The sequence below is a fragment of the Octopus bimaculoides genome, chromosome 24 (genome assembly GCF_046866305.1).
Source record: "Octopus bimaculoides isolate indiv1 chromosome 24, ASM4686630v1, whole genome shotgun sequence".
NCBI lineage: Eukaryota > Metazoa > Mollusca > Cephalopoda > Octopoda > Octopodidae > Octopus > Octopus bimaculoides.
The window spans coordinates 28438193-28464721 of NC_142951.1; the positions used below are offsets into that span (position 1 = coordinate 28438193).

The window sequence follows — 26529 nt, forward strand, 5'->3', positions numbered from 1 at the left end:
AATTTCCAAACTTCCATACATGTCAGCTACTTTCTTAGGCTTTAAATGAGCCGATGTTGACCTGCTTGAAAAAATAAAAAAAAAGCTAAATTTCCTAATTACATAATCATATGCCACTGTCTTAACAAAAAAAAAAACCCAATTTAGCGGATATGTCTAGAATGAACTAATTAACCAACTAACAGTTTAGAAGGAAGGAAAAAAAAATATTTTTCAAAGTCAGGAATGCTTTTTAAACTGTAAACTATTTTCTCTCTATAAGAAATATTTAACTTTTTAAACTTAATTTATCCTGAGTTATTGCTATGCTGATAATTCCAAAGAAGGGTGAAATAGTACTGCTATTTCATGGCTGCTGAGGACTAGAAGTTTTAAGATTTTTATAATGTATAGAAAAAAAAAAAACATTAACTGTGTATACTCTGTACATCTTATTTGTTTTTCAATGGAAATTCAAAACTTTCATTTCCATCTCAACTTCACTTAATCGAGAAATGGTTGTCTCCCCTTTGGTAGCTGACCACCAGGGTTACGCTAAAGTTAGGATTGCTAAGGCTGGAACCCTGCCAATAGTAGGTTTGCATAGTCAAGGTTGGCCTGGAGCTAAACAGTAATTTTCTTTCATTTTCTGTGCTTTCTATCTCCCCCACCAACACTTTCTTTTCATTATCTTTCTCTTTATTTCTCTAATTCTATATTTCTAATATGATTTTTTTTTAAACATCAAATGGCTAGGGGGGGTCCATGTATATGAAATAGGAACCAAAGGGGATGTCCATAAGTAAAAAATGGTTGAGAACCATTACTGTAGCATGTGTTCTATCTGGAGTGTGTTCATTGCCAGAGCAGCTGTCTGGCTTCCGTGCTAGTGGCTCGTAAATAGCACCATTCGAGCATAATCGTTACCAGTGTCGCCTTCTAGCACTTGTGCTGGTGGCACGTTAGAAAATCATTCGAGCGAGGTCGTTGCCAGTGCCACTGGACTGGCTCCCGTGCAGGTGGCATGTAAAAAACACCTTTTTGAGCGTGGCCGTTTCCAGTACTGTGCCGGTGGCACATAAAAGCACCCACTACACTCTCGGAGTGGTTGACGTTAGGAAGGACATCCAGCTGTAGAAGCTCTGCCAGATCAGATTGGAGCCTGGTGCAGCCTTCTGGTTCTCCATTCCTCAGTCAAATCGTCCAACCCATGCTAGCATGGAAAGCGGACGTTAAACGATGATGATGACAATGATGATATGCAATCTACATGTGCATTTACACAGTAGCATGTGATCTACCTTGCGTTTTACACTTTAGCATAAAGTTCAACCTTAACTCTAAACCAACCCAACAGTAACTCTAATCCTTAACCCTAATCCTAACCCAGATCAGGTAATTTCGCAGTATAGGCTATGGATACCACAATAGGCCACACACTAAAGTAGCACCCATAGGTTTTTATAAGTGGGAAGCTGGTGAAGTTTCCTTGGCATGAGGATATGTGCATCTGAAACCTATGAAACCCTGAGTAAGGTCGTTTAAGTCACTGACTGCCTGCAAAGAAATATCAGTTGTACATAATGCATTGTGTACTCGTTCTTTTTGTTTTAATGTGTGTTTATTAAAACCGATTATAGCAGTGACTCTATTAATTCCTAGCACTATCTGAAGAAGGAATTGTTATATTCCAAAATATTATATCAGACTATGGATATTTAAATTATAACAGTTATTATAATCCACTCTGCATTTTTGTGCCATTCAAGACATGTTATATTTCACATTATATACTGTTTTTTGTTTTTTTTAAATATATTATTTTATCGTTGGACAACAGTCATGTTGGGGCACCACTTCAAATGTTTCAAATCAACTGCAGTACTTATTTTTATAAGCCTGGTACTTACTCTATCAGTTTCTTTTGTCGAACTACTAAGTTACTGGGATATAAACAAATGAATGCCAGCTGTGGAGTGGTGGAGAGAGACAGACACAAAGACTCCCACTACAAACACACATACAAGTTACTTTCAGTTTCTGTCAATCAAATCCACTCACATGACCTTGGTTGGCTCGGGGTTATAATAGAACACTTGCCTCATCTTGCTCTCACCATTCTACAATGCATTGCTGCAGCCATCTCTTAAAAAGACGCAAAGTTACCTTTTTGAGTCATACTGACTCATAAAGGGCTGGTTTCCTGGTTTCTGTGGCATATATATTCCCCACCTGGACAAGATGTTGGTCCATTGCAGGATTACTCGTTTTTGCCAGCTGAGTGGACTGGAGCAACATGAAATGAAGTGTTTTGCTCAAGAACACAATGCTTTGCCTGGTCCAGGAATTGAAACCACAATCTTAGGATCATGAGTCCAACACCGTAACCACTAAGCCATGAGCAACCACATAGCCACTGCTTCCTCTCTGCTGAACCACGAGGGTTTCTTCCGGAGGGTCCACCAGATCCAGTCTTCACATGCATAGGCAGGCAAGCCTCAATATGTTATTTGACCCATGACTAAGACCCTAACAGGTGCTGCTATTCCACACTTCTCAAAAACCCTAGAACTCTCGAACCAGGGTCCCACTGTTGGGATGCAGTCTAAAGCCGTGACCAGGACTTATGCATAGTAAATCCAGCATCCAGGGATAGATTACATCAAATACTTCATTATAATACAGAATGAGTGAGATCTTTTCACCCAATGAGGCTGGCTGGATGAATTCTTTGCTACCAAAGTTGTATTTAATAAAATGCAGTCTTTGTGTATTGAAGCTATTTGTGGTGTAGGTTGTTGTTGTTGTTGTTGTTGTGGTGGTGGTGGCGGTGATGATGGGGGTCATTGCGAATCAACAGAACAGTTGTATCTCTTAATCGCCCACTTCTGCTCTCTCTATTTCCTTTACGGTTCTGATGTATATTTTTGTTTTTCCATATCAAACAGTACTGCTTCAGTGTTGGCTCATTATATAAGCCAGTAAGTAGTTGATTTCAAAATTTGACACAAGGCCAGCATTTTTAGGGGAGGGGGTAAGTTGATTACATCGACCCCAGTGCTTAACTGGTACTTATTTTATCGATCCCAAAAGGTTGAAAGGCAAGTCAACCTCAGCGGAATTTGAACTCAGAACATAGTGATGGGCAAAATTCTGCTAAGCATTTCATCCAGCATGCTAACAATTCTGCCAGCTCACTGCTTTTCACCACCTTAATAATGGCTTCAAATTTTGGCACAAGGCCAGCAATTATAGGGGAGGGGGTAAGTTGATTACATCGACCCCAGTGCTTAACTGGTACTTATTTTATCGATCCCAAAAGGTTGAAAGGCAAGTCAACCTCAGCGGAATTTGAACTCAGAACATAGTGATGGGCAAAATTCTGCTAAGCATTTCATCCAGCATGCTAACAATTCTGCCAGCTCACTGCTTTTCACCACCTTAATAATGGCTTCAAATTTTGGCACAAGGCCAGCAATTATAGGGGAGGGGGTAAGTTGATTACATCGACCCCAGTGCTTAACTGGTACTTATTTTATCGATCCCAAAAGGTTGAAAGGCAAGTCAACCTCAGCGGAATTTGAACTCAGAACATAGTGATGGGCAAAATTCTGCTAAGCATTTCATCCAGCATGCTAACAATTCTGCCAGCTCACTGCTTTTCACCACCTTAATAATGGCTTCAAATTTTGGCACAAGGCCAGCAATTATAGGGGAGGGGGTAAGTTGATTACATCGACCCCAGTGCTTAACTGGTACTCATTTTATCGATCCCAAAAGGTTGAAAGGCGAAGTCAACCTCGATGGAATTTGAACTCATAATATAAAGAACAATGCAATATTGCTAAGCATTTTTGCCTGGTGTGCCAATGATTCTGCCAGCTTGCTGCCTGAATAATAATAATAATAATAATAGTAATAATAATAATAATAATAGTAGTAATAATAATAATAATAATAATTTTCTTATGTTTTCTTAAATATTCTCTAGAACAATACTATGTACAAAACCAAATTTATGACACCCTTGGCATAACACCAACATGAACTTCTAAATTGTTGTCTCTTGAGGTCTTTGGGTTAGACTTGGAGTCAACTTGTACAAATACAAAGGAAAAGTCAAACATAATAATAATAATAATAATAATAATAATAATAATAATAATAATAATAATAATCTTTTCTACTGGAGGCACAAGGCTTCAAATCTGGTGGGGGGTGGGGATTGGTCGATTACATCGACCCCAGTGTTTTACTGGTACTTAATTTATCGAATCTGGAAGGATGAAATGCAAAGCTGACCTTGGAAGAATTTGAACTCAGAACGTAGTGACGGGCGAAATGCCGCTAAGCATTTTGTCTGGTGTGCTGACGATTCTTCCAGATCATTGCCCTAATAATAATAATAATGGAGAGAGAAAGAGAGAGAGTGAAAGGCAATATGAAGTGTAAATCTTCTAATTAGATTAGATGAAGCCAAAAAGAAATATTCTCATACAGCTTTAATTAGAGATATGTTGTTTAGTATAGAGACAGTGTAGTGAACTTGATAAATTAATAATGTAATGAACACTTTGGTATGTGACAGAAGATTTAAACTCATTGATGGCATTTTATTGTGATTCAGGCTAAAACTGTCTATATAATTGACTTACTTCATCTAGCTGTCAGAAATGGGTGGCATCAGATCAAGCCACTTCATCTTTTAACCTCATTCCACCAACCAGTTCATTAAGCTGCCAAAAATACATACCAGATCAATGTGGTTCAGTTCCAGACCACTGTCTATCAGTCACAGAAATAGGCATGGAATCTATCCAGTTTAGGTTCTTATGTTAGATCAAGAACATATGCATCGTCACTGTGAGTCGGCCTCTGATCACAGTTGACCAATTAGTTTATCTAATTGTCAGCAGCATCTAGCAGCTCATTATGTTTCTGTATCAGAGCCTAGTCAATTAATTTGTCCTTTCTAAATGGCAGGAATAGATGCTAAGTCAAGCTGGTTCTGTTTTAGACCATAATCTTCCCATCACCTCTAGATGACAGGAATAGGTACTAGATCAAACTGGTTCAGTCGTAGACCACAGCCTACCCATCAGTTCACGTATCTGTCAATAGCAGGTACCAGATCAATATTGTTCAGTCTCAGACCACAGTCTACCAATCGGTTCACTTTGTTGTTGGTAATAGATCTCAGATCAATGTGGTTTAATCTCAAAATCCAATCCACGTATCAATTTACTTAGATGAAAGAATAAGTATAAAATCAATCTAGTTAGTCCAGCCAAATGCTATAGTTCTCCAGCTTTTCTCTACAACCTATGATTGGATCTCAACTCCTTTTCAAATCACTATATATACTCTACATGTGTAAATATGTGTGATAGTTGGGAGGATGTTTACGCACCAACACTGGTTGTCAAGTGGTGGTGATGGGGACAAACATAAGGACACACACACACACACACACACACACACACATACACACACACACACACATGTATATGACGGGCTTCTTTCAGTTTCCGTTTAGCAAATCCACTCACAAGGCTTTGGTCGACCCGAGACTATAGTAGAAGACACTTGCCCAAGGCGCCATGCAGTGGGACTGAACACAGAACCATGTGTTTGAGAAGCAAGCTTCTCACCACACAACTATCCCTGATGCTTTAATATTGACCCAGGGCTGTAATAGAAGACATTTGCTGTAAAACATATTAGAAATAATTATGCACAACCCCCCCCCTCTGTTTCCATCCTAGTTTTGTCTTTCTTTCTCTCTCTCTCCATCTCTCCCTCCCTCCCTCCTTTCTTCTACATTGTCTTCTCTCATCTCTGCTCTTCTTCACAACTCTCCCTTGCTAGATGTTCCAACATCCTTGCCCTCTCCTGAAATGAATTTCACTGTTTTTTCCCATTTTCTTACATTCCCTTCATTCTTCACCTCTCTTTCTCTCTCCATCTCTCTCTCTTTCACACACACACACGCACGCACGCACGCACGCACGCACGCACGCACGCACGCACGCACGCACGCACGCACGCACGCACGCACGCACGCACGCACGCACGCACGCACGCACGCACGCACGCACGCACGCACGCACGCACGCACGCACGCACGCACGCACGCACGCACGCACGCACGCACGCACGCACGCACGCACGCACGCACGCACGCACGCACGCACGCACGCACACACGCACACACGCACACACACACACACACACACACACACACACACTTCTTCATTCTTTCACTCAATCTCTTTCATTCACTTCTCTCTACTTCTTCCCCTTTTAATCCCTATTTCCTCCAGAGAGTTTGTCTCTTTCCTACATATGGTTTATCTTTCCAATTCAAATTGTTACTCCAACCTTTTTCCCCCCCTCTTCCTTCAACTGCACTTCTTCCTCTTCTCCCTCTCCTCCTTTCTCTCTTCCATCTCTGTCCCTCTTTCTCTCACCATTCCCATCTCTCTCCCCTCTTTTTTTTGCTTTTTTCCTCTCCCTACCTCTCTCTTTTTTGTTCTCTTCCCAAAACCAAACACCACACACACACACACCCTCGAACTTCAGAAGTAAGAATAAAAAAAAAAAAACAAAGAAAAAAATATTAAGGAAAAGGTTGGGTCCCAGAAGCACATCGCATCACAACACAAACCCAGTCACCAAGCTGACTGTAATTGAATAAGTCTGTGAAACAACGACAATGACAAGTCATCTAAAAGACCAGAAGGAAAGAGAGACAGAGAGAAAGAGCGAGAGAGCGTAGGAATCCTCTAATTGCTACTGCTGCTGCTGCTGCTACTACTGCTTCTTTGGTTTTATGATGCTGCATATTTAACTGTGTTCAAGTGTGTGCTTGACTGCTAAGATTGATGGACAGATGGACTGATAAAATTGAGACCAACTATTAGCAAATAAATATTTTCACAGAGCAAGAAATTAGATAGGATGGTTGCGTGAATAGTATTTTTTGCAGAACTTTTAATATCTACGGAGTAGATTTAGTATATTTATCTTCCCTTTCTTTATCTTGTTTGCTATTCGTTTTTTTTTTCTATTTCATATTTTGTTTCAGGCATTAGATTGTGACCATGCTGGGGCACCACCTTGAAGGTTTTTTTTTTTAGTTGAACAAATCGTCCCCAGTTATTTTTGTTTGTTAATTTTAAGGTCTGAAAGAAAATCCTGTGTTATTGTATTAGTTCAGTCTCAGGTCAGCCTTAATTGTGTAAAGACAGACTTTTTGGATCAAAGCCATTCTAGCCATGACCAACCACTCTGTCTTCTTTTTTTTTTGCTTTGTTTTTTTGCATGTTATGCAGTCCTGCTGTTGTATCTTGTCTTAAAGACAGTGATGTGATTTAAGAGAGATTTAGCTGTTATTTCTGAAAGGTCAAGGTTGAGTGATCATATTGAGACCTCTCGTTAGCTTAACCCTTCACCTGTCCAAAAGCATTCTCATAAGTTTGTCCTAGCTGTCTCTGTTTAGAGCTTTTTTACAGCTTTTTTCAGACTCTTAGTTCGCCGGTGTTTCACACATCCTGAGTGAATATAAAGCTTTCCTGTCATAAGTCCCAAGTTAACTCTTGGGGTTTGAAAAAATCCGGAATGCGTATTACATACGATGCATGGACACCAGAGAAATATGTCTTGTTTCACATGTGATGTGCAGAATGGACAAAGGGCTAACAACCTTATGTTGTTGTTGCTGATGGTGGTGGTGATGACGATGATGTTGTTGTTTGACCCTAGGTCAGCCCTGATCCATTGGATCTGCTGTTAAAAGCAATGCAGCTTTTATTCAGATAATTTATATTTTATCCTTTTATTTGTTTCAGTCATTTGACTTAGGCCATGCTGGAGCACCGTCTTTTTGTCAAACAAATTGACCCCAGGACTTACTCTTTGTAAGCCTAGTACTTATTCTATCAGCCTCTTTTGTTGAACAGCTAAGTTACTTGGACATAAACACACCAACATTGGTTGTGAAGCGATGGTGGGGTGACAAACACACACACACACACACACACACACACACACACACACACACACACACACACACACACACAGAGGCTTCTTTCAGTTTCCGTCTACCAAATCCACTCACAAGGCTTTGGCCAGCCCGAGGCTATGATAGAAGTCAATTGCCCAAGGTGCCACGCTGTGGGACCGAACCAGGGATCATGTGGTTGGGAACAAGCTTCTTACCACACAACCACGCCTATCCAATTTTCGTGCACTTCTTCCTTTGTGTTTGTGTCTTGTTTATCATTAAGTCAACCTTGATCCAATGGACTTTTGACTTAAAGTGATTCCGGTTGTGAGTCTTGTGGCTTTTACTCACAGAGATAATGTATCTAAAACAACATTATTTAACACATATTTTTATTTCTTATCTTTTACTTGTCATGTGACTGTGGCCATACTGGGGCACAACCTTGAAGAGTTCTCTCGAACAAATCAGCTTCAATACTTATGTTTTCTCACCCTTTAGCATTCAGATTAATCTGTCAAATGTAAAGCTTATTTATTCACATTGCTTTGTATTAATCATCTGTTATCTCATAGCTTGTAGATTTTGATGATGTGATTGTTTATTTTTAGAATGACAATGTAGGGTAGGTGTGAGAGGCCAGATCTGGCCAGTTAGAACATAAAACAGATTTTTTGGGGGCTGGATATGGCTAGTTTAAATGCTAAAGGGGTTAAGCCTGGTTCTTATTCTATCAGTCTATTATGCTGGACTGCTAAGTTACAGGGACATAAGCAAAGCAACACTGGTTGTCGCATGGTGGTGGAGGGGGAAAAACAGAAATGCACTTATAGATTCACACACACACATGCACAAACATGCACACAGGCGGCGAGCTGGCAGAAGCGTTAGCACGTCGGCGAAATGCTTATCGGTATTTCATCTGTTGCTACGTTCTGAGTTCAAACTCAGCCGAGGTTGACTTTGCCTTTCATCCTTTCGGGGTCGATTAAATAAGTACCAGTTACGCACTGGGTTCGATATAATCGACTTAATCCGTTTGTCTGTCCTTGTTTGTCCCCTCAGTGTGTAGCCCCTTGTGGGTAGTAAAGAAATAACACAGACACACACACACTCTTCTGTCTATCAAGTCCTCTCACATAGCTTTTCTTGGCCTGGGGCCATAGTAGAAGACTTATCCAAGGTGCTGTGCAGTGGGACTGAACCCAAGACCACATGGTTGGGGATCCAGCTTCTTAACCTCGTAGTCAGGCCTACATCTGTAGTTACTGTTGTTTAATCTTGTATCAATCCTGCTATTGCAGCTTACAACAAAATGTATTTCAGTTGTCAGCAGCATCCAGACATTATCTAATTTTTATTACAGTATTGTTGTTGTTGTTTAGGCCCATATCAGCTCTGAACAAGCAGATCTATTACCAAAAGCATTCCAGCTATGGCCATACCTACTTTTCAAGAAGAATCTTTAACTGCATTATCTAGTTTATCTTTCCTGCATTAAGATATTGGAGCAGGGAGTGATGTGAAGATTTAGTTACTTTCAGCTTGTTGAATGATGAAGTAGAAGCCCCCACATTGGCTAGCTGTATTTGTAGCAGTTTAGTTCCCATATCAGCACTGATTCAGCAGATATACTGTAAAAGAGATACCAGCCGGGATCATCTCATCCCTGCTTTTTATTTCTACCCAACATTTCAAAAAAAAAAACAATACATAAACCAATGTGACTTTCCTTTTTTAAGGCAGTACAATTTGCTTTGATTGAGATTTGGCTGTTACTGATCAGCCTCAGACCAGTTCTTGTCCAGCAAAGGCAATACCAAAGATGTCTCAGTAATGGCCTCTCCACCTTTCATCCAGGCAGTGTAACTAGGGCTGCATTGTTTAATGTGTTCTTTTTAAAAAAAAAATAGTAGGGTTTTGTTCCATGAAGATTTGGCTGTTGTTGGTTAGCGCTGGGTTAGTTTGGATCCAGCAAGGGCATGATCAGAGAATAATGATCCTCCTGTCTTTCATTCAGGCATAATGTAACGAGGACTACATTGTTTAGTGTGTTCATTATTTGCCTGGTGTTATAAGTTCTGCCAGCTTGCCATCTTAATGATGATGGTGATGGATTTTCTTGTAGAAGATGACAAATGAGCATTCAGCTTTTGCTGAATGACCTGCACAAAGGATTTGTTTATAGTGTTCAAATGCTTGTGCCACACATTAGCTCACTCTTGTTATCAAATTGACATTGTCTGAACAGGTGCACAGTGTACCACACCTCAGGTGTTGAAGTGATCACAGAGCAGTGTGAGATGAAGTGTTTTGCTTAAGAACTCAACACATCACCTGGTCTAGAAATTGAAATCACGGTTGGTAGATTGTGAGTGCAACACCTTAACCCAAAAGGATGAAAGGCAAAGTTGACCTCGGTGGAATTTGAACTCAGAACATAAAGATGGATGAAATACCACTAAGCATTTCAGCCAGCATGCTAATGATTCTGCCAGCTCACTGCCTTAGTAGTAATAATAATAATAATAATAATAATAATAATAATAATAATAATAATAATAATAATAATAGCAATAATAATTCTTTCTGCTATGGGTACAAAATCTCCAATGTTTTAGGGGAGGTGGGACTAGTTGATTACATCAACCCCAGTGCTAAAGTTATCAACTCCAAAACGGAGAAAGAGCAAAGTTGACCTTGGCAGCATTTAAACTCAGAATGTAAAGAGCTAGAAAAAATGCCATCAAGCATTTTGTCTGGCATGTTAATGATTCTGCCGGCTCTCAGCCATAATAATGGTGATGATGATGATAATAATAATAATGGTTACAAATTTTGGCTCAAGGCCAGCAATTTGTAGGGGTAGGGTAAGTTGATTACATCGCCTCCAGTGTTCAACTGGTACTTATTTTATTAAATCCCAAAACAAAAGGATGAAAGACAAAGTCGACCCCAGCCACATTTGAAATCGTAATGTAAAGACACAAAAGGCTGCTAACGATTCTGTCAGCTCACTGCCTTAAATAATAATAATAATAATAATAATAATAATAATAATGGTTTCAAATTTTGCCACAAGGGCAGCAATTTTGGGGGATGCAATTAGTCGATTACATCGACCCCAGTATTCAACTGGTACTTATTTTATCGACCAGGGAAGGATGAAAGGCAAAGTTGACCTTGGTGAAATTTGAACTCAGAACGTGAAGTCTGATGAAATCCCACTAAACATTTTGCCCAGTGTGTTAACAATTCAGCCAGCTCACCGCCTTAATAATAATAATAATAATAACAACAATAATAATAATAATAATAATAATAATAATAACAACAATAATAATAATCCTAATCCTGTCTATTGTAAGCACAAGGCCTGAAATTGTGGGGAGGGCAACAGTCTGTTACATTGACCCCAGTATATGACTGGTTCTCTATTTTATTGACCCAGAAACATCAAAGGCAAAGTTAAGCTTGGCAGTGTCAATACATATTGGTTTGCTATAATGATTTCAACAACTGTTGCCAGTTTAAGAAGGATATCTATTTACAGACGTAAAGGTTCTCTCGCGTATATTTGTTGACTTTGCAGTAAACATGCTATTTTGTTGGGTTTTCATGCATGCATGCACACATACACACACATGTGTGCACACACACACACACACACACACACACACACACACACTCTCTCTCTCTCTCTATTTCTCTCACATGCATGAGTAGGTAGGGGTGGCCATATAGCTGTGTGGTCCTTACGAAACAAACGGTTCTCAGTTTTCTTTGTCTTTTTTTTCTTGCTATTTCCTACTTAGCTTTTTTCCCTTTATATTTTTGCATTTTAAATATATTTTTTTTTACTACCATTTTTCATATTTATAACTGGTGTAGATATTATTATTATTATTATGTTGTTTTTTTTCTTCTTTCTTCAAATTTTCTTCCATTTCTCGCCGAGTGTTTTCCGTACACCTAGGGCAGAGAAACTCGTATGCATTCCCAATTTACACACGCAAATTCACAGGTAAAACATGTATTAAAAAAAAAAAAAAAAAAAAAAAAAAAAAAAAAAAAAATTATTATTATTATTATTATTATTATTATTATTATTATGTGAGGGAAGAGATTTTTTTACAAATAGTACAGATACCCATTCCTATTGCTAAGTACTGAACTGTAAAGTCGGAAGTGGACAGACACATATGTACACACACACACACACACACACACACACACACACACACACAGGCATTGGTGTTATCATCATCATTATCATCATCATCGTCGTCGTCGTCTTCAGCATCCTCATTTAATGTTCCTTTTTCTATGCTGGCATGAATGGGATGGTTCGACATGAACAGACAAACCGAAGGACTGTGCTGAACTCCAATCTCTGCTTTAACCTGGTTTCTACAGCCGGGTGCTCTTTCTAGTTACGGTTCAACATCAATAGATATAAACAACCTGAAACATTTTTGTTTTTTATTTCTGTCTGAGCATAAGGCTGATTTTTCTTCTATAAGAATTGATGTATATTTGAACTCTAAGAATGATAATGATTAATTTATTATTAATTACTGTTACTTAATTCTTTTTCTTTTCTTTGATTTCAGAGCTTCCCTCGAAGATGCTGAAAATGATATCGAACTACTGGAAGTTAGATTGGAGAAGGTAAGACTTTGTTCTCATCCACTAGATGCCACTGATCCCTTTTATTTTTATTTTACCATAACCCTATGTCACTATAAGCCTATTTAGCTCTAACCCTATTTCTTCTATCTATTTCTGTGTTCTTTAATATTTTGTAGCATTGGTTTATTTTGCTTGGTTTGAGGTTCATTATGGGAGATGATGATCATTGATGTCCTATGCCTCTCCAAGGAGTATAGGCCATCAATGATCTCCCATTACTCATCTCTGTCCTGGGTCTTCCATTCCAATTGTCTCCAGTTCCATCCACATTTTCTCACTTCCTTTTGCAATGTTACCAGGTGTTCGAGGAACCTTCTTCCTTTCCTTTAATCCAAGATAATCCCCCAGAGAGATTACCATGGACGACGTTTTGCTGGGGCCTTCTAATGTTGTGTTCAATCAAGTGTCACTTGATCTCTGTATTGTGTCTGCTACTAAGCACTAATTCACTTGTCAAAAGCCTCAGTTATCCTACTTTGAACCATTGTATTTCACTCAGTCTCAGGTTGTATCTCTTGCATTTGACAGTGACTTTTGCTGTGGTGGTTTTGATATGTCTGTCAAGGAAGTTAAATTCCTTTCCAGTATAGCTCTCAGGATTACAGAATCATGCAAACTCCCCTACCATCACAAAGGATGGGATTAGAGCAGTGAATTCAATTAATTTCCTTGTATAGTCACTGGTCTTGTGAGACAGATCAGGATGTGATTTTTAACTGCATCTGGTCATGGGACTTTGGTTTGGGAGTCCCTGGGTTTTGAGGAGTGTGGAACCACTTCTTAGCCTCTAATTGTTCTCGGGTCTACTCTGACCCAGAGTAGTTGCATCCACCAAGGTCCCAACTGACATATGTTAGTTATATGTTAACTAACATATAACCGCCTGAGTATATTGGAATCATGGGATGCAGCATGGTGGATGTGAACTATTTTGGCAAATGAATATATTGAGTCAATGAGACAACAAACTGTCAATGACTGGGATCATGTAGGGGACCTAATTGTCATTAGGCCTGGGCGTATTGAAAATGTAATAGAGTGAGAACTGTCTAGAAAAAGTTCAAAGAGGACCTCTTCTAGCAACAAAGAGCTTCTCTCTCAGAGTGAAGGGTAGACTGTATAATGCCTGTATGTGAAGCACAATGCTGCATTGTAGTGAGGGATAGTCCTTGAATGTAGAGGATATGTGTAGGCTAGAAAGACACAAAGAAGCTATACTCTGCTGGATGTGTAACATTTGTGTGCATCAACATATTTGAGCTGAGAGAAACATTGAATATAAGAGGAATCGGAAATAGTGTGCAAGAGAGAGAAGACTGCATTGGTATGGGCACATGATAAATATGGCTGAGGGGAATTCTATAAAGAAGTGCTGCACAGTCAGTGGAGGAAACTTGAGGGACAGAGAGCTCAGGGAGGACTTGAGATGATGCAGAGGGTCAGGAAATAGTAAAGGCACATGCAAAATTGACTCACTCCAATACTCCTAGAATTTGCAGATAGTTTTTTGTGGGTGCGAAACCTTGGGTAACTCTATATAAAATTTTGTTGTTACACACACAAACACACACACACACACACACACGTACACACACACACACACACACACACACACACACACACACACACACACGTGTGTGTGCCTTTGTGTCTGTGCCCACCCACCACTTGACAACCAGCACTGGTGTGTTTATGTCCCCCCGTAATTTAGCAGTTCAGCCAAACAGACTGATAGAATGATTACCAGCCTTTAGAAAATTAAGTACTGGGACCGATACATCTGACTAATTATTATTAGTAGTCTCTCGAGTCTGAGAAAGATGGTTCCATAATCTCTTGCTGAACAACCTGCACAGATGATTTGCTTGTTGTGATCAAATGTTTGTGCTGCACGTCTGCTCAGTCTCTCCATCAATTTCACATTACCTGTACAGTTACATTGTGTGCCACACATAACATATAAAAGTGAAATGAAGTGTTTTGCTGAAGAACACAATGCACCACCTGGTCCAGAAATTGTACCCACGATCTCATGATCATGAGTGCATTACCCCTACCCACTAGGCCATGCATCCTCACAGGATAGAGTTAGTGACGTCATAACTATGGCACAGGACACATAGTTATGACATAGAACAGCATTACAGTCATGTCTTAACCATGACACGACAGTGGTACACTCGTGTCTCATGTCCTGAGATGTAGAACAGTATTACAACGATGTGGAAAAGAAAACAAATTTAGAACATGGGGTATAAGTGTAGGTGTGGTAATTAAGATAATCACATGCTAATTAGGATAATACTGGTACTAATTAAGATAATGGTGGTGCTAATTGCAGTGGTGATGAAGATGATAATGATGATGGTGGAAAGGTTGGGTTTGCTCTTCTCAGACACATCTGGTTTGAGTCAGTGAGTGAATTTCTTGTGGCAGCTCAACTTGTACAAATTACAGCAAATTCCTCCTCAAGTTACGACTTACCATTAAAAGTATAAAACATCAAAAAAAAAAAAAAAAAAGCTCAGAAGAATCCTTTTCCTATAGCTGATGAAAAGGATCAACAACATAACATGAGTGACATAGTACATAATGTTATAGAACCCAAGTCCTGCTGGAACAGAGCTGGCCTGGGGGTTAAAAAGCTTACAACAGGAAAGGGGTTATTTATTCTGCTGATCTTTGGAAATGCAAGAAATATAAGGAATGTAGAAGACTCATAGCTCAGTGGTTTAGTGCCGCGCTCACAGTCACGAGGTAGTGAGTTCGGTTCTTGGACCGGACTGTGTGTTGTGTCGTGTTCTTGAGCAAGACACTTTATTTCATGTTGCTCCAGTTTACTCAGCTGTAGAAATGAGTTGCAACATCACTGGGGGCCAAGCTGTATTCTCCTTTGCCTTCTTCCTTGGATAACATCAGTGGTGTGGAAAGGGGTAGCTGGTATGCATGGGCGACTGCTGGTCTCCCATAAACAACCCTGCCCAGTCTTGTGCCTCGGAGGGTCACTTTCTAGGTGCAATTTCATGGTCATTCATAACTGAAGGGGGCGTCTTTACCCTTTACAAGGAACGTAAACCTGACCTTACCATTTTGCTCAGATGATGTCATGCAAAGATAGAATATAAAAAAATTCACGCGTGCGCAACCCCCCTCCTCCCCCACACACATTCACTCACTAGTTGGTCCAAAACTCATGCAGTGAAATAGAACCCACAACCACATGGTCATGAAGCAAACTCCATATCCAAACAACCATGCTTACACCTAGGACTGAGATGACTGGAAGTTTGTTGTGCTCAAGAAGACTTGTCTACCTTGGCAAAAACAAGCTCCTAAAAGCACATAATTTTGCCTATATGCATCCCCATCCATTTAAGTTGTTTCCGCAACCCATCTTCCCAACACTATACCTCCATCACTCTTCTAACTGCAGCACTATCTTGGCTGTTGTAATTATAATCAAATGGGAGGAACACATTTCATCCCCTACACTTTTGTGCTCCCAGTTGCCTCTCTCCTTGGAACCACCTCCCTTGGGCAACCACCTTGCACTTCCAATATTGACCCATACTATTGAACACTATTTCATAATGGCCATGACTCTCACCTCCCATCCTGTTCATCATATTCTGCAAATACAGAGTCCACCAAAAAAAAGAAAAAAAATGTATACATACTTCAGGAAAGGAAAAATTTGTATAAATATTTAACTTGCATAAAGGTTTCTACAGCTGGATGCCTTTCCTAATGCCAACCACTCCGAGAGTGTAGTGGGTGCTTTATATATATATATATATATATATATATATATATACATACATATTGTTGGCGTTAGGAAGTGGTTGGCGTTAGGAAGGGCAACCAGCTGTAGAAACTCTGCCAAATCAGATTGGAGCCTGGTGTAGCCATCTGGTTTCATCAGTCTTCAGTCAAATCGTCCAACCCATGCTAGCATGGAAAGCGGACGTTAAACGATGATGATGATGATGATGATGATGAAATATGACATTCATCTACATGGTTTCCAAATTCCACACTTAGAAGGCATCAACCTACCTGAGACTCTGCTAAAAGACGTTTGTTCATAGTTTCTGCACAATGGAATAAAAAATCCTGGAAACCACATTGCTTCAAAGTGAACTTCTTAACCACACAGCGATGCCTGCAACACCTATGTTTGAACTGTTATCACGATGGCTCTTTAATTCCGTGTAAACATTTCCTCTCCAAAGTATTTCTGCTGCCTTTGTGGGACAAAGGTTTGTCTGTTAACTTTGGCAGGTCTCATTGCTTGCTTTACTGATAGGAATCAGAGAAAGTTGTTTTCTTATTTAATCCTAACGACTTGAAGTAAAGGCTAATGTACATAATAGTCTGCGTTTGTTTTGACACTCGTTATGCAACCACGCACATGCAAACACCTCACAAACACCCCCACTGTGTGTGTGTGTGTGTGTGTGTGTGTGTGTGTGTGTATATAAATGTATATGCATATATATATAGAAGTTTGGTGATGCAAGCAGGAAAAATAGAACTTAAAATATGAGTATTTAGCGGAAGCAACAAAGTGATTCATACACATGTACTAAAAAACACAGGTGTGGCTATGTGGTAAGATGCTTGCTTCCCAACCGCATGGTTCCGGGTTCAGTCTCAATGCATGGCGCTTTGGGCAAGCGTCTTTTACTGTAGCCTCAGGCCGACCAAAGCCTTGAGAGTAGATATGGTAGGTGGAAACTGAAAGAAGCCCATCGTGTATGTGTATATATATATATATATATATGTGTATGTGTGTGTTTTTGTGTATGTGTTTGTCCCACTACCATCGCTCGACAACTGATGCTGGTGCGTTTACATCTCCGTAACTTAGTGGCTTGGTAAAAGAGACCGATGGAATAAGTGCTAGGCTTGCAAAGAATAAGTCTTGGGGTTGATTTACTCGACTAATTCCCTTTAAACCAGTGCTCCAGCATGGCTGCAGTCAAATGACTGAAACAAATAAAAGAATATATATATATATATATATATATATATATATATAGACACAGGAGTGACTATGTGGTAAGTAGCTTGCTTATCAACCACATGGTTCCGGGTTCAGTCTCACTGCATGGCACCTTGAGCAAGTGTCTTCTACTATAGCCTCAGGCCGACCAAAACCTTTTGAGTAGATTTGGTAGACAGAAACTGAAAGAAGCCTGTCATGTGTGTGTGTGTGTGTGTGTGTGTGTGTGTGTGTGTGTGTGTGTGTGTGCGCGTGTGCGCGTGTGCATGTCTTTCCCCGCCCCAGTTCAGCAAAAGAACCCGATAGTATAAGTACTAGGCTTACAAAAGAATAAATTCTGTGGTCAATTCATTCGGCTAAAGGCAGTGCTCCAGCATGGCTGCAGTCAAATGACTGAAACAAATCAAAGAAAAGGAAATGAAAATGAAAAAAGCTATGGCGATGCAAACAGGAAAATAGAATTCAAAATATGAAAATATGTTTATTTTTATTAATATTTAGCAGAAGCAACAGTATAATTCACATCCATGTACTAAAAGGCACACGCATATTTGATTTCTGTCTCAGCAATATATACACTGAGAGATGTATTTAGCCTGGTACATACAAAGACTTGTAACACATGCGTATGCTTAGACTTGTACGTATATATTTTAGTATAGGGATATACATAAAGCATGTCAATAGATGTATGCTTGTGCATACATGCACAACATATGCATTCATTCTCATCTGTTTTTGTTATTTACCTTAATATGAGAATTTCCTCAAAGCTTGTTTATGATACATCTGGCTTCAGCTGCCATTTCTCACCTCTGACCTCCTTCATGTCATATCTGATTTCATTTACATTGAGACCATGTAATTACAAACCTAGGGACATGTGTGTGTGTGTGTGTGTGTGTGTGTGTGTGCATATATATATGTTAGGTTATTGTTAGTGTTACTACATATTAACAACAGAGGCAGTATTAATACTGAGAGGTAATATTTATCCCCACTTAAAGCTGGATGTTCTGTTAGAACAAACTATACTGTGGTAGATACCACGAGTAAATCTCTCATATAGGCTTTTGGTGAAAAATGTATGTTTGTGCAAAATGCACACTTAACAGACTTCTAGTTAAGTTTTCATTTTGGTGGTCTCGGTTATGATGTTGCTTTCGTGTAGTAGTTATTGCATCTGTTGTAAAACGTACAAATGAGCTATTTCCTGTCACATTGTCTGTTGAATCTAACAGTTTCAACTTGTCATCTTTGTCTGTCTCTCTATCTCTCTCTCTCTCTCTATCTCTCTCTCTCTCTCTCTCTCTCTCTCTCTCTCTCTCTCTATATATATATATATATATATATATATATATGTATATGATGAACTCTCCCATCATTAGATGACGTATGAGGGTTTTGACAATTACTTACCGAACGACCACACAGGCGATTTGTTTATAATGATCAAATGTTTGTGCAGACATAAGTTCACTCCCTCCATCACTTTGACATTACCTGTACAGGTGCAACAGGTGCCACATGTTAGATGTCGAAATGATTGCAGAGCAATGTGAAATGAAGTGCTTTGCTCAAGAACACAAGTTTGGGAATTGAACCCACGATCTCGCAATTGTGAGTGCAACACCTTAACCACTAAGCCATGCACCTTCACATGTATGCATACATACACATATATGTGTATATATATATATATATATATATATATATATATGTATGTGAAGGCATGTGGCTTAGTGGTTAGGGCATTTGGCTCATGATCATAAAGTCGTGAGTTCAACTTCTGGCGACGCATTGTCTCCTTGAGCAAGACACTTTATTTCATGTTGCTTCAGTGTGTATATTAATCAGATTATACAGCATCATAGCACCATTGCTGCCAATCCTACTAATCAGTTTTGCACTCTGAAGAGCATATGATGTTACTTAACCGGATATTACATAACAGTGTGATTATCTAATATCTTGTGTGAAACCAGTTGGTAAGATCTGTAATGATGTATACTTTGGTTATTTATTATATGTATGTAGGTGTGTAGTATTCTGCTCAGATTCATATGTCAGTATATAAAATACAATTTTATACTTATAAGAAATTAACCGTGACTTATTGGCAGTTTTTTTGCAGCCCTTCAAAGCTATTATCCTCATTTATTTAACTTGTCTAGCTGAGCCTGTTTTACCAAACAAAAATGTTCTTTATCCTCACTACCCAACATACCAATCAGTAGTCAGCTCTGTAGCATTGCAGTTATTTTGAATATGTTATGAATTTATAATTGTTTTGTTCTTTTTCCCTGTATTTCACAGCTGGTGAAGCTTTGTTCCAGTATGATTGAGACAGGAAAAGCATTTCATACTGCAAGCAAGTAAGTCGCTTTTGATATTCTCTTTTTCATCTTTTCCATCAAACCACCCATTCACCCATCTTCTCCACCCACTATTCCTAGGAGGGTTGTAGGGGTAGATTCCCCAGGTTACTCCTACTCCATAGGATCCTATCAGAAGCTTCCATATTTACGCGTTCTGGCTGGATTTCCAAGCATGACCAACTGAGACTCTGGATATTATCCAGCCATCTTGTTCTTGGTCTACTCTCAGGACCAGTGTCATGGTCTTTTGCAGTGCTAATTCTCTTCCCTGCCTTGCAACACTTGGCAGTGAACTCATTCAATGTATGATGTTGGGAATCACTTTCTGATGAGATTAGTAGCACCATGTCTTCATCAGTTATCACCTGACTGATCCTACACTCACCAATTATGATACCACTTTCATAGTGGCTGCACAAGCCAATCCAGTTCATGAAAATTATGAAAAGCGAAGGTGACAATATGTACCCCTGCTGCAGTTCAGCGTCCATGTTGAAAAGTTTCTACTCAGCACCATTTCTTCAAGGACAAACATCTGGGCATTCATATTTTCGTTTTTGGTAGAATTCTGGTTTAAGCATTTTCAGAAAACTTTCGCAAATTTGTGTTGTATACTTGAGAGTTCATATGATTATGAAAAAAAAACAACTTTTTTTTTGTGTGTGATTTAAGGGAATTTAGCTGTTGCTTTTAGCACATCTCACAACCACCTGATACCATCCTTGTTTCTTTGTCACTCTGACATGTATTGATGTTTTTCAATATTTTTCTCCCCATAAACACATTGAATGGAATAATGATACACCCAAGGGTGGTCCATTCATGTGATAGTTGTAAATGAATGTAACATCATGGCCTTCATTTCTAATCTTTTGTAAAAATATGTCTGATCATGGGGAATATTACAATAGTTGGAAACAGGTGAGGGTTGGCAACAAGAAGGGTTGTAGGAAATCCACTACAACAAATTCTGTGTGGCCCATGGAAGCATGGAAAAGTGGTAAGTAAAATCGCTGTCTTCCACACATACAAGCTTGTCTGTCACAGGTGCCGATACCTCAGAAGATGCACTCATGCTGCTGCTGCTGCGCAAATACACCTGTACTGGTGGCACATAAAAAAGCACCCGGTACACTCTAAAGTGGTTGGCATTAGGAAGGGCATCCGGCCATAGAAGCAATGTCACTAGAAACAACTGGAGTTTGAACAGCTCCCTGGCTGGTCAGCTCCTGTCAAACTGTCCAACCCATGCCATCATGTCAACGGGCATCAAACGATGACGATGATGATGATATATATATATATATATCATCATCATCATCATCGTTGTTTAGCATATATATATATATATATATATATATATATATCTGGCTCCTGTAGGATTTTCGAGCGAGATCGTTGCCAGTGCCCCTGGACTGGCTTGTGCGGGTGGCACATAAAAGACACCATTTCGAGCGTGGCCGTTTTCGTGCGGGTGACACGTAAAAGCACCCACTACACTCTCTGAGTGGTTGGCGTTAGGAAGGGCATCCAGCTGTAGAAACTCTGCCAAATCAGACTGGAGCCTGGTGTTGCCATCCGGTTTCACCAGTCCTCAGTCAAATCGTCCAACCCATGCTAGCATGGAAAGCGGACGTTAAACGATGATGATGATGATGATGATATATTGTGTATGCATCATGTATATATCATGTATATTGTGTATATATTATGTATGTGTATGGGTGTAATTTGCTTCTTAAATTCTGGTTTATATATTAAGATATATATACATGCATATATATATACATATATATATGATGATATATATATATATATATCATCATATATATATGTATATATATATGCATGTATATATATATATATATATATATATATATATATATATATATATATATATATACATACATACATCTTACCATATAATAATGTTTTATTCTGTTCTCTCTTTAACATCATAGTGGCTTTGTTGGAGGTGTGCGAGACCTTGGCCAGTATTTCAAGGACGATGATTTGGCCTCTGTAAGTATTACTTTAATTACCCATCATTATCATATTCTGAAACATGTCAAATTATTTTTCCTATTTCTATTCCTTTGTTTTCGTTATTGATTCCTTCATTTTCACGAGTCATCCCTCTCGTGCACCTCCGAAGCATAAAGCAGCAATATTAAAACTTCTAACATTTAGATTAGTCTGTCAAACGTAATGCTTATATATTCACCTTGTTTTGAATTAATCCTTTATTATCTCATAGCTTTGAGATTTCAATGATGCGATTGTTTATTTGTAGAATGACATCGTAATGTAAGTGCAAAAGGCTGGATCTGACCAGTTTGAACAAAACAAAGTAGAATATTTGGGCCAAATATGGCCCATTTAAATGCTAAAGATTTAGTAATGGCATAGCTGAACAAGTGACTGAATTATTCTGTCATTAGAAATACTAATTAGCTTCGCATTATACAAATAATGGTTTCTTTTCATTTAATAATATACTTTACAATGTATTATACATTGTAAATGCTTATATATTGCTACCTCTACTCACCCACATTGGCTCTACTCTTACTGCTTATTCTTCTCTCCATCTTCTAAGCTATTTCCTTTGAGCAAACAGCTGCATTGTTGAGTAATGAGGACTCTCATCATAATGCTTTAGCCATATCTAGCTCAAATCGTCTACTTGTTTTATATCCAAACTGGCCAGATCCAGCTTCTCACACATACTCTACCATGTCATTCTAAAAGTAATCAGTTCTATCACTGAAGTCTCAAAACTACAAGTTAATGCATGATTTAATCAAAACAATGTGAATATATAATACATAAGATATATAATATATAATACATAAGATGTGAATATATAATATATAAGATATAAGATGTGAATATATAATATATAAGATATAAGATGTGAATATATAATATATAATATATAATATATAATATATAATATATTTATACATAAGATATGTAGTGCATTGCTGTACTCAAGAAGACCCACCCACCATAACAGAACTGAGATCCTAAAACTAAGGTGCCACATAAAAAGCATTGGTGTGGGTGCTGGTGCCACATGAGAAGCATTAGTGATGGTGCCACATAAAAAGTACACTCTGTAAAGTAGTTGGCATTAGGAAGGGCATCCAGCTGTAGAAACCAAGCCAAAACAGACTATGGAACCTGGTGCAGCCCCTGGCATTACCAGTTCCTGTCAAACCATCTTACTCATGCCAGCATGGAAAATGGATGTTAAATGATGATGATGATGATGATGAGCATTACATTTGACAGTAATCTCAATGTTAAAGGGTTAAGGGATATAAGGCAACTTCACTACTCCTGAGCCATTACTCTCTGTAGTGTGTTTGGCAAATGAGTGGCAACAATGTAGGTTTGAGAGGACTCTTTATTCCTGTCAAAGACATGACAACTTTTCTCCTACTGGTACTACAAGAAAATGCACGCAGTATATTCTTTAGTGTTTGATGAATTAGTGGGAACAATGTAAGGTTAAAGGGACCACATATCTTGTCCAACAACATAACCTCTTCACTGCTGGAGGGACAATCAAATGCCCTCAATACTCTTTGAAAAGGGGTTGTGGGATAGGGTGCTAATCCAACTGTAGAAACCAAGCCAAAAGTAAAATGTAAGGGCAAGATGTGATCCTCCAACTTGTCTACGAGGGTCTGTAATGCCAAATAAAAATTGACTTGGACTGTACTAATCTGCAGGGTCTGTCAGCATTGAAAGGGGACAAAAATGATAAAGGTGTGGGGGGGAGATTTATGTTCTCGCACAATATACTTAAGGTAAAAGAAAAGAAAAAAATAAATTCTGCAATAGAATTTTTTTTAATAAACTTTTAGGGGAATGTAAAATAATGTTTTTGGAACTGTGAATCTTGAAGCATATAACGGTATAAACAATGATGGCACTCTGTCAATTACAACAAGGGTTCCAGTTCATCCGATCAATGGAATAGTGTGCTCATGAAATTACCATGGAAGTGACTAAGCACTCCACAGGGACATTCAGGGTGACACAGAATGTGACAAAGCTGGCCCTTTGAATTGCAGGTGCTACTCACTTTTGGGAACTGAGTAGACTGGAGCAATTTGGAATAAAATGTCTAGCTCAAGAACATAATATGCTGCTGGGAGTTAAAACGGACACGTCTGGCTTAATGTAATCTCAGGGAAAAGTATGATTGTCAGCTGAGTGGACTGGAGCAATGTGAAATAAAGTGTCTTGTTCAAGGACACAGTCTGCAGCTGGGAATTGAAATCTTGACCTGATGACTGTGAACTGAATATCCTAACTACTACATCACACACCTTCACTATAAACAACAGCATGTAAATATTGGGTTGAAAACTCCATTTGGACAGATGTGATTTGATTTTACTGTTCCCAAACACTAATTTTACATGTCATATTTTTATTGAGTAATTAATCATTATATTCTGTGGAAAGGATAACAAAAACATTGTTGTGAAAAACAGCTGGTGGTATCCATTGCTTCAACCACTCCACTTGACCGGGTTCCTTTTTCAGGCATAATGGCTTCCTTCCAGTTTGATGGAGGGCTGTCAGTTTGAAGATTCAGGACACCAAAGCTCTCAACAGTGACAGAAATGTACTAGCAACTTGTGTTTAGTCATCTTCTGTTTTTCTACACTGTATGTGACAGGGTTGACATTGGAGAACATATCATGTGGGATTTACCCAATTAAACAACTTACCCTTCTTGAAACAAGAAAAATGTTTACCCATCAAGATAATCTGTGTTTGGTGTTGTTGAGGTCAGTGAGCTTTAGCTGTGACCAGAAACCAACAGTATTGAGGTTCCTTTTCAGTGTAGCTTGGCAAAGGAAGTATCTCACACTGTAATGGCCAGAGGTACCCATTTGCAGAGCTTCAAAGCAAATACCACAAGGTATTCTATTCGCTACTCTAATGACCATGCCAGTTTTCCATCTTCAGAATGCATTTGTGTATTTATGTGTATTTGTGTATATATATATATATGTAAAGAGAGATAGAGAAACAAACAAACAAACAGGCAGATATGCATATACATGTATATGCTTGTGTGTGTGTATGTATGTGTGTGTATATATATATATATATATATATATATATATATATATATATATATATAACAATTATATTAGGGATAAAATCCAAAATTACAGGTAAAAACTCAATTAAAATCAATTTATTAAAAATTAAAATTAAATTAAGTTTCACAGTATAAAATTAATTATTAATTTTTCTATATGTGACAATGGATTTTCATCGATGAGTTCATGAACCTTGGTTCTTTTCCCTAAACGTATATATATATATATACACATATATATACACACACACACACACACACACACACACACACACATATATATATATATACATGCACATTTACATGTGCTGGATTTTATTGAACCATTCAGCCCATGTCAGCATAGAAGATGGATGTTAAGCTATGATGTGTGTGTGTAGAGGAGAGGTGTAATCCATATATGACCAGTCCTATGGAAACATTGCATTCCTGAAAATCTTGCTGCGATGTAGAATTCCATTATGTGCTACCTTTTTTCCTCGTGACTTCCATCTAACATAGAAGTTAATGGGAAATTGATTCCATGTTATGGAATTTCACATTACACCAAATTTTCAAGAACACAGTGTTTCTGTCTTGTAGGGATACCTACATATGTAGGATGTTGTAGATGTATATAGTGGAGTTACTTGTTTCTGGGACCCAGGTTGGCTCTGATTCACCATACTTATGATCAAAGTTGTTCCAGCTTTGGGGAATCTTATTTTTTTTGAGTCCTAATGTACCTTGGACTACACTATCCAGTATAACTTTCCTGTAGTTGCAAGTATTTTTAAATCAATAAGAAGTTTTGAATGCAAAATTGAATAATATTATTTCTGTCACTCTACCAATTTTGTCACTGCTCCTGTTGCTGAAATGTCAGAGATCTATAACCATTTTGATACTAACCTGCTTGGTACCATCTCAATTTTTATGGTAGAAAGTTCTGTATTTTAAAGTTCCATCCATCTTCTCCACTCATTGTTCCTAGGATGGTTGTGGGGATAGTGCTGTCCTCAGGCACCTCATCTATAAGGTTCTGTCGGAAGAAACTGTCTTTAGATTTTCTGGCTGAATTCCCAAGCATGACCAATAGAGACTGTGGATATTATCTAATCATCTCGTTCTTGGCCTCTCCCTAGGTCTCCTGTCAGTTGGCTCAGCTTGAAGAATCCATCTTGCGATTTTTTTTCTACAACGTTCTTACAACTTGTCCATAGCATTGGAGCTGTGACCTCTCAAAACGGAGTAGTAGTGGATTGACCTTGAGAGATTCATTGATCTCTAAGCTACACTCTAATGAGTAACATTACTCCACTTTAGCTGTTAGTATTTGAGATTGTACTCTTGTGGTGCC

General features: G+C 38.6%; 1 protein-coding gene across 10 annotated transcripts in view; it reads left to right on the forward strand.

Moving 5' to 3' along the window:
* LOC106877620 (arf-GAP with coiled-coil, ANK repeat and PH domain-containing protein 2) overlaps window positions 1-26529 on the forward strand; it is a 244660-nt gene that overhangs the window by 50036 nt on the left and 168095 nt on the right. For all 10 annotated transcript variants that reach the window (XM_089341376.1, XM_089341369.1, XM_089341367.1 and 7 more), the window contains exons 2-4: window positions 12598-12655; window positions 19998-20056; window positions 22021-22081. In XM_089341376.1, the coding sequence (XP_089197502.1) occupies window positions 12598-12655; window positions 19998-20056; window positions 22021-22081 (178 nt within the window). The remainder of the gene's footprint in view (window positions 1-12597; window positions 12656-19997; window positions 20057-22020; window positions 22082-26529) is intronic.